General features: G+C 46.8%; 1 protein-coding gene across 2 annotated transcripts; it reads right to left on the bottom strand.

Moving 5' to 3' along the window:
* Positions 1-2484: 2484 nt before the first annotated feature.
* Positions 2485-8933, bottom strand: sgk1 (serum/glucocorticoid regulated kinase 1). Of its 2 annotated transcripts, none has more exons than XM_008303454.1 (10): positions 8806-8933; positions 7458-7536; positions 7304-7379; positions 6475-6663; positions 6259-6390; positions 5443-5679; positions 5262-5357; positions 4578-4733; positions 4396-4485; positions 2485-3460 (listed from the first exon to the last, which is right to left on the bottom strand). In XM_008303454.1, exons 1-10 carry the CDS (start codon positions 8831-8833, stop codon positions 3293-3295), a joined length of 1251 nt encoding a protein of 416 aa, XP_008301676.1. In that variant the 5' UTR covers positions 8834-8933; the 3' UTR covers positions 2485-3292. The 2 variants fall into 2 exon arrangements, with proteins under 2 accessions (XP_008301676.1, XP_008301677.1); XM_008303455.1 differs by lacking the exon at positions 8806-8933 and adding an exon at positions 7630-8643.
* Between the last annotated feature and the right edge of the window lie 558 nt (positions 8934-9491).

The following is a 9491-nucleotide window of genomic DNA, read 5'->3' on the forward strand; positions in this document are numbered from 1 at the left end:
ACCTGTCTATATAAGGACCCACAGCTGACAGTGTATGTCAGAGCACAAAACAAGAATGAAGTCAAAAGAATTGTCTGTAGGCCTCAGAGGTAGGATTGTCTCGAGGTACAAATCTGGGGAAGGATACAGAAAAACATCTGCTGCTTTGAAGGTCCCAGTGAGCACAGTGGCCTCCATCATGGTCTGTAAATGGAAGAAGTTTGGAACCACCAGGACTCTTCCTAGGGCTGGCCAGCTGTCTAAACTGAGCGATCAGGGTAGAAGGGCCTTAGTCAGAGAGGTGACCAAGAACCCGATGGTCACTCTGTCAGAGCTCCAGCGTTCCTCTGTGGAGAGAGGAGAACCTTCCAGAAGGACAACCATCTCTGCAGCCATCCATCCATCAGGCCTCTATGGTAGAGCGGCCAGACGGAAGCCACTCCTTAGTAACAGGCACATGGCAGCCCGCCTAAAGTCTACCAAAATACACCTGGAGGACTCTCAGCCCATGAGAAACTAAATTCTCTGGTCTGATGAGACAAAGATTGAACTCTTCAGCCTGAATACCAGCTGTCATGTTTGGAGGAAATCGGGCACCATTTATGTGTTTTTCAGCGGCAGGAACTGGGAGACTAGTCAGGATTGAGGGGAAGATGAATGCAGCGATGTACAGAGACATCCTGGATGAAAACCTGCTCCGGAGCGCTCCCGACCTCAGACTGGGGCGACGGTTCATCTTTCAGCAGGACAACGACCCTGAGCACACAGCCAAGATCTCTAAAGAGTGGCTTCAGGACAACTCTGTGGATGTCCCTGAGTGGCCCAGCCAGAGCCCAGACCTGAATCCAACTGAACATCTCTGGAGAGATCTGAAGATGGCTGTGCACCGACGCTACCCATCCAGCCTGATGGAGCTTGAGAGGTTCTGCAAAGAGGAACGGACCAAAGATAGGAGTGCCAAGCTTGTGGTATCACATTTAAAAAGACCTGAGGCTGTAAATGCTGCCAAAATATTGAGCAAAGGCTGTGAATGATTAAGTAAATATGATTTCTTAGTTGTTTATTTTTAATAAATTTGCAAAAATCTCAAAACTTTTGTCAAGTTGTCATCATGGTACATTCTTTGTTGAATTTTGAGGGGAAACATGAATTTAATCAATTTTAGAATAAGGCTGTAACAGAACAAAATGTGGAAAAAGTGAAGCGCTGTGAATACTCTCCGGTACACTGTAGGTTCTTCTGTATCGCTTCTAACTAGTTCTAAACAGCTGATGAGCAGCCATCATCCAGGTGAAGACACCGTGTTCGTAATAATATTAAACTTTAACGTAAAGCTGCTGATGGATCCGTTCTGACCTGGAGTGACCGTCGGTCAATAATCTGTCACACTCGGACGTCACCGATGTTGTGTAAAAGCTGCTGACGCACCGAACGAGACAAAGTCCAGTCGGATCATCGGTCACTGGCTCAAGTTCATTCTTCACATTCTTCCCTTGAACTGTGGAAAAAGCTTTCATGTGCTTCTGTTCTACTAAAGTTCACCATCAGGAGTGAAGTTTAACTCCTCGCGGATCATTTATCAGCCGTTTATCTCCTCTTCAAACTTTTATTACAAACCAAACCTAAAACCGTTTTACACTTTGAAGAGTTGAGTTTTATCTGTTTCAATCAAGACATACAGCAAAGAAGTCAAAAGATTAAAGAAAAACTGAAGTTGGTTGCTTCACTTTATCGATGTTAATGTAGAAAATCAGTTTCTTTTCTAAAGTTTTTAATATTTTGGGCTCATTGTGGTTCGAAACTGTACATATTCTGATAATACTGTTAGTCACCGAACTGTTAATGGTTCAATGTGTTATGTAATAAAAACTTATGTTCGACTGGATCTGATTCTAAGTTTTATTGTTGATTCATCTGTCAGTTATTTAATGTGTAAAATGTCTAAAAGTGTGAATCAGAGTTTCCTCAGATGTGTTGTTCAGTCCAGAGATGTTCAGTTTAGTGTCACAGAGGAAAGAAACCAGAACACATTCACTGAAGAAGCTGAAATCACAGAACTTAAGACTGATTTTATTTAAATTAAACCGATTATTAAATTCGTTTGGAGAATAATTTATAGTCTTTGACAGCTTCTGTGTTTTCTGTTATGAAGTCAGTGTTTCTGGAGGAACAAGTGAAGCAGAAACATAACTCCATGTTTGTAGATTTTCAGAAAACTTATTTGATTTCAGTCAAACTGAAGCTGAGTGGATTTGACAAAAAAAAGAAGAAATAACTATGTTTGATTGATGTTGTCTCAGGTAGACGATGGAGAAGTGGGTTTTCTGAAGGTTATTGAAGATGGAGTTATCTGTTTTTGCAAATGAACTCTTCAAGTTCTTCAAAGTTACTCAACAGACGCATCACAACATTTTAATATTTCTGTTGTCGACGTCTGGATGGATGTGTGCAAACGTTTGTCTCTTCCATGCAAACGAGGTTCACTTCTCAATAATGAAAAACCGGTTTAAGGTGTAATAAAGTTAAACTTTTATTGCAAACCAAACATGGTCACATAAATCTTAAACAATTTTACAATTTACAGTACATTTAACATGAATCGTTACGTGTTTGAGCATACTTTAGTCGTCTCTTTGTTCAATATACATTAAAACTAGAACACAGAACTCCAAATATACAAACAAACTTAAATACCGTCATTACAGCAATATTAAAATGGAATGTCGGGTTCAGTGAGTCTCTGCGAGGCGAACGGAAGACGATGTCGGCGACGGAGACGCTCGGTCCGTCCGGCGCCGTCGGCGTCACCGGGGTCATGTGCAAATGAAGACGTTTCAGCTCCTCACGTTAAAGACAGAACTAACTTAGTGCTACATCATCCTCTCAGGTGGACGAACCAGCGACGGGATGCGGGGAACTCAAAGAAAGGCACCTCTGACACGACAAAACGTCCTCTTCTGTAACATTCAGCTTCAAATAAACTCCCTTTTTTTTCCAGATGTGCAGAAAGTAAAACCAAAAGCACCGAAATGAGCTCTGAGCTGCTTCAGACTCGACGGAGGATCAGCAGGAAGGTGGAAGTCTGAGTGTGCTTGTCAGGACGGAGGAGCCTCGAGCTGCCTGAGCGGTGTGCAAAACCCTCCAGAGTAGGTGAAAAGATGGAAACCGGTGCCGAGGAGGAGAATCCCGACGTCCTCCGGGGGCGGGAAATCAAACGCATTCAAGAGTGGAACATGGCGAGTACACGAGGTTTGTTGCAGGGTTTGGTTGTAAAACATCCGTGAGTCCCGGAGCCGGCGGCTCACAGCGAGTCCTATAGGTAGGAGTCCATGGACGGCGCGTAGGAGAAGCCCACGAAGGCCTCGGCCGCCTCCTTGATGCTGGCCGTCACCAGGGCGCTGTCCGGGGAGCAGCCGATGGAGCTCGGCACCGGCTCGTCGGTGAACTCCGGGTCAAAGTGCCGCAGGTCGTTGGGACCCGTCTGCAGGAGGAAGATTAAAGAAGCTCAGTGAGGATTTACAGCAGCACCATAACTGGAAATGTTCTCGTTCACGGTCCAGTTATGTAAAGGCAAATACCAGAGACTGAGACAGAAGGAAACTATGTGGGCTCTGGCTGCTGCAGGGTTTTAACCCTCCTCTGACAACACGACACCGTTTATCAGCCAGAAACCATAAAAAACTGAAGGAATCCTCAAATCTTTACGTTCTTACGGATCCTAAAACCACGAGGCTTCATCAAGATCCCTTCATTCTACATGTGTCACCAAAAATAAAGGTTTTGCTCTAATCAGATTCTGTTAAAAACAGAAAATTCTGCCCTCTCTGGTGCAGCCATGAAGCCATCAGTGGATCAGCTGCAACCTTCAGTAACCTCATAGAAAATCTGAGAGTTTTCAGGTGGACTGCAGGATGTTCAGCACATGAATATAGAAACAAATGAAACAACTACAGATCTGTAGATGTACCAGTTGATCATGTGTGGTGAACTAGAAAGCACTGGACATGTTGATTTAAGGTTCGTTTAAATGTTTCCTCTCCTGATGACGTGTGTCGTTCTAGCGGTGTCACTTTGAGGGGAAATGAACCAAATCTGAGCCCAAAATCAGGAGATTTCATCAAAAAAAACCCGTCTCATTTAAAACTTTGCCAACAAGAAGTCATGTGCTTGAACCAGACTCCATAAAAAACAGAAATTCTGTGTTTTTTGGCACACAAGTTTACCTCCAAAAGCAAGTTGGAAAGGCAAGTTTTCTTTAAATTATCACCAAAATGCCTCCACTTTTAAACAAACAATCAAATAAAGCCCTCTTTAGTGCCATTCTAACGGCGTCATAGTGACAGAAGATGTTTAACACAGACCAGAGGGTTGTATGATGAAGCTGCAGCTCCGACTGAAGCATCACAGAAGACTTACCACGTTGGGGTTGAAGGGAGGCGTGATCTTCTTGGCGTTGAGATCGTCCCAGTTGATGGGGGAGAAGAATATGTGGTTCTTGATTTCGATCTGCAAAAGGCACAAAGAGTAAAACAAGCGATGAGCTGAGGTCGGCGTAGTGAGAGCAAAGCCTGAGACGTCTGGAGGACGGAGAGACGTACAAAGTCCTCGGTGCAGCCCAGCCTCTTGGTGCGGTCCTTCTGCAGCAGACCCTCCAGCAGGTGGCGCGCCGCGTTGGAGATGTTGGGCTTCAGCTGCAGCGGCTTGTTCAGGATGTTGTCGTACATCTCAGCCGTGTTCCGGCTGTAGAACGGAGGCTGAGGACGGACAGAGCGGAGCGGTTAGCTTCCAAACCAAACAAACACAAACACGAGACGTTTGATGTTCTCAGTGAAGATCAGTTGATTGTTCCATCACTGAGATGGTTTAAAAACGTGGATCAGAGTTTCCTCAAATGTCTCGTTTAGTCCAAAGACCTTCAGTTTAGTGTCACAGAGGAAAGAAACCAGAAAATATTCACTGAAGAAGCTGAAATCACAGTTTTTATTTTAAGTGTAAAATTCTAACAGAAACCCCGATCTGGTGTGACATGAGGTTTCAGGTTCATATTTGAGCTGCAGTCATTAAACTTTGGACACAAAGTTCATCAGCAGCTCTTGCGTTCAGTCGTTCTCTGAGTAAGAACGTGTAACTCTGTGGCGTCCAGCTCCTCAGATCTTTCCTTTGCAGTAAACTGAAGATCTTTAGTTTCGTAGCTCAACAGTGAAGCCGTGACATTCACAGAACCCGCTGAGGCTGAGGTCTGACGGTTCTGCATGTTCAGCGGTAACCAGGACGTGACTCACCAGGCCGTACAGCATCTCGTACAGAACCGCTCCCAGACACCACCAGTCCACCGTTCGGTCGTACGGCTGCTTGTGTAGAACTTCAGGAGCCAAATACTGCGGAGAGGAAACAAGAGTTAGACGAAGCTACGCAACGCCGCCGGCACGCCGAAACAAACTGGGTCGGACGGGTTCTGCTCACCTCTGGCGTACCGCAGAAGGTTGACGTGGTTCCGTTGGGCTCGATGTTCTCCTTGCAGAGCCCGAAGTCGGTGAGGATGATGTGTCCCTGCGAGTCCAGCAGGATGTTCTCCGGCTTCAGGTCTCGGTACACGATGTTGAGCGAGTGCAGGTAACCCAGAGCGCTGGCGATCTCGGCGGCGTAGAACCGGGCCCTGGGCTCCAGGAAGCAGCGTTCCCTCTGCAGGTGGTAGAACAGCTGCAACGCAGAAGAAAGAAGGAAAGAGTGAATGACATCGTCTGTCCTGGAACCACAGAAAGACACGAAGAAGGAAACTAGCATGCTAGTAACAGGCAGGTTTTCTTTTTAATGCACTGCAGGAATATTCTTTTTTTAGACTTTAATGTAGATGCATCGGATCGGTACTGTTCTCTGAAGCTCTGACCGAGCAGCGAGTCAGTACCAGCAGCCATAAAGAGACAGAGTGAGAGGAAACCGGATGGGAGGAAGGGAAAAGCTTCCAAACGAGGTTAAAGGTGGAGTCAGAGAGCAGCAGGACGGAGAGGAAAGAGAAAGCAGAGCAATATTTAATCACTCTGTCTCTGCTCGTCCAACAATCGCAGGAAATCGGCTCGATTAGCTGCTCAGAGCCCGAGTTCTGCTGCTAATTTTGGGTTTGGTGCCGCTGTCCCGACCCTCCCCGCGGCTTCCTGAGCTTCTATTCTGCTTCTCATGACAGGAAATCCCCTCTGTCTGCCTCTATCATTCCTCTAAACTTTCTCGGTCCTCCGGCTCCTCTGCTGCTTTAAATAGCTCCTCTGACCGTGGTGGACTCACCTCTCCTCCGTTGATGTAGTCCAGGATGAAGTAGAGCTTGTCGGCGGTTTGGAACGAGTAGTGCAGCCCCACCAGGAACGGATGCTTGACGTTCTTCAGCAGCACATTCCTCTCCGACATGATGTGTTTCTCCTGAGGGACCAAACGGCGGCGGGTTAGAGACGCCGGCTGGGACGAACTGAGTCATGTTATTGTGTTTGCAGACCAACAACGTACCTCCTTCTTCTTGAGGATGGCCTTCTTCTGGAGGACCTTGACGGCGTAGAACTGGTCGTCGGTGCGGTGGCGAGCCAGCAGCACCTTCCCGAAGCTGCCTTTGCCGATCACCTTGAGGAAGTGGAAGTCGCTGGGTTTGGCTGAAGGGTTGGAGGACGGGCCGAGGTTGATCTGCTGGGAGGGACTGGGCTGGGGGGGGGAACCAGACGGAACAAAGTTAGAACCACTGAATGCACTGATTTAAAGATTTGAAAACAGCCAGAATGTATCAGAACTAATCTGATGCAAAGGGTGAAATAAAATCCACTACATCAGTGAATATTTTATCCTCCAGCTGCTGATACAGCTGTTTTGAGGCTAATGCTAATGCTAGTCAGGTTTAGCCCATCAGAACTTCAGTTTAACAAACTGCTGAATCAGAATCAGAAAGTTTCATCTGACAAATCTGCTCAGAAAGGACTTTTTCTTTTTGTTTATTTAGAATTTGAGAGGAAATTAAAATTTGTGTCGTTGAATTATTTCATTTCTTAAAGAGCAGAACATGAAAAAGTCAAACTGCTAAAAAATAAATAAATCAAAACACATTTAACTGGAGCAACTTTAACAACCAGCTTGTGCTCATATTAGAATGAAACACAAAACTTCCTGTTAAACAACACAAGCTGACATTCAAGCTGAAGGTTTGTGTTCATGCAAAGTAATACATGAATGAACTCCTTTAACTGTGTGTTGTTCATTTCTCTGAAACTGAATCATTCATGCAAACTGATGCGGATTCTGTAAAGGCTCCGAGCAGAGAGTGAGTGAAGGAGAACCTGAGGAGACTCACGGGAGGAGACGGGTTGGAGTTCATGAGCTCTGCATCCTGAGGAGGACTCAGGTTCAGGATGGACTGCACCTCCGGACTGAAACACACAAGACACTCAGGTCAGCCTGTAAACAAGCTGCATCGCTGGTGTAGCAACTGGATCAGAACCACTTACTGCTTGCAGCTGTAGGAGGAGTTGGTGGCGAGTCTCTGGATGAAGTCGTTCAGTCCCATCTTCCTCTGTTTCATAAACGCTGCAGGAAACAAACAGAAGAAAAAAAACAAGATTTAGAGTCAAATCCAAGAGAAGCAGAACCGGTTAGAACAGCAACTGTATCAGGTCGTACCGGTGAGCAAAGCTACGAGTCCTCTGGACCGGGAGTAGGTCAGGACCGGTTCTGTGTCTGTTTTCACCGTCATGATGCCAAAGTTAAAGTGACTGTTAGAGTCCAGTCTCTGGTTTTATACGAGTCAGGAGGAGGAGCCCCCCCGCCCCCCAAGCGGGGGGCGTCTCCTTCTGCAAACATTCCGTTTCGGTAAATGGACCTTTTTCAACCAATCAGCGGCCGTTGCGCTTTCATTGCGTCACAGCCGCACCTCGACTGTGGTTGCATCAAAAAAACAAAAAAAAAAGCAGAAAAAACAGTTTTCACATTAAACACTATTCTGAGGTGAATGTTTGAGCAGCTTCACTGCGTCAAAGTGTCGCCAAGAGCGCAAAAGTCGCAGAGCAAAGATCCGCAAGCACACATTCAGACACAAACCGCGTCCAGATGTTCCTCTGAGGAAACTTTCTGCAGGTTTAAAACCAAAACGGTTCTCCAGCGTTCTTTCATAACTTTCTCTCGTCGGTAAACACAACATGGGAACATGTTTGGCAGCCGCTCAATGAGCCGCCGGCAGTGACGCACGATCCCACCGCGCACAAAAGACGAGCTGAGCCGAAGGAGGCCGAGTGCCAAGAAATGCCGAGTGGAAAAGTACAGAAACTCCTGAACGCGTCCAGCTGACAACAAAGAGGAGACAGCGGACCCTCTCGGTGTGACCCAGCGGAGCCGACAGTCTGACAGCAGCAGCCTCGGGTCCTCAGTCATACAAAAAAGGAAGTTTCTGCGGGTTTGTGCGCTGCGTCCTGCGCTGCGAGCCGCTGTGGGTCAGTCGGCTGAGTTACGTAAGTCACCTGGTTCAGGTTGAACCTCACCCCGCCGAGGAATGAGAGTCCGTAACACGATCTCACATGTACACTCCGCGGCCAGTGCGCGTAAAGACCCAAAACAGACGCTCCAAGCCCGCATAGAAACACCGGCAGCTGCACACCGCTCCGCACAGCAGATGGAAACATGTCAGAAAGCACAACACAAACACACACAACCCCAGCACAGACTCAACCCTCCGAGGTCTGAGCAGCTTTCATCCTTCAGCTCAACACAGAAAACAGGCTTTTTTACGCAGCGTGATCCAGCAGCAGCAGCATCTGGGTCAGACTCCCAGACCTCCACCTCCGGCTCGGCGGCGGTACTCACACGTCAACGCGGTGGTTTTGTCCTTCATGTGGAAGCTGAAATCCTGAACCTGGACGCGAACTCTGACTTCGGTCTCCTCGGTGGGGAGTCGCTCCAGTTACTGCGGCTCTTTCCTCCTCCTGCTCCGCTTCATCGGGTTTTTTCTGCGTCTTCAGGGCGGAGACGTCCCGCCTCTGTTTCCTTCCACACTTTGTTCAGGACTCCGGGCGGAGCCTCTCTGCTCCTCCACTGCTCCTCTCTGCTCCTCCACCACCAGCCTGCTGTAGCTCCTCTGTGCAGGTGTTTGATTTAAACGCTGTTTTCACACATGAAGCATCAGAAACGTTTCCTGCTTCATCGTCTGTGTCATTTATTTACGCACAGCTGCAGCTGCCAGTGAAACTAAAGCCTCCGTGAGTCTGTGGTTCTGCTTCTACAACCATCAGAACTAAAACAAACTGAGTCAGGACACCTTCATTTAACTATATGTTTATATTTGCACGTGTCTTATTCTACATATAAACTGTTGTTTAGTTCCACACTGTGCCATAAATGAGCTTCTTGAACACTTTTTAGAACTAAAACTCCTTTAAAGTGAAGCTTCATCCTCCCTGTTGGATTAAAACAGAAAACAAACTGTGTGACTTGTCATTGGTTCCACTCGTGCATGGATATTTTAGCTGTTTTTGTCTTTGCACATTTAGTTT

Source organism: Stegastes partitus, unplaced genomic scaffold, assembly GCF_000690725.1.
Source record: "Stegastes partitus isolate 25-593 unplaced genomic scaffold, Stegastes_partitus-1.0.2 Scaffold2009, whole genome shotgun sequence".
NCBI classification, from domain to species: Eukaryota; Metazoa; Chordata; class Actinopteri; family Pomacentridae; genus Stegastes; species Stegastes partitus.

Bases quoted from the DNA above. Each gene is read 5' to 3' on its own strand.
- sgk1 (XM_008303455.1), bottom strand. From the start codon at position 7,702: ATGACGGTGAAAACAGACACAGAACCGGTCCTGACCTACTCCCGGTCC. The intron at 6,664-7,303 runs GTGAGTCTCCTC...TCCCCCCCCCAG, and splicing joins ACTCCAACCCGTCTCCTCCC to CCCAGTCCCTCCCAGCAGAT. The intron at 4,734-5,261 runs GTGAGTCACGTC...GTCCGTCCTCAG, and splicing joins ACGAGATGCTGTACGGCCTG to CCTCCGTTCTACAGCCGGAA.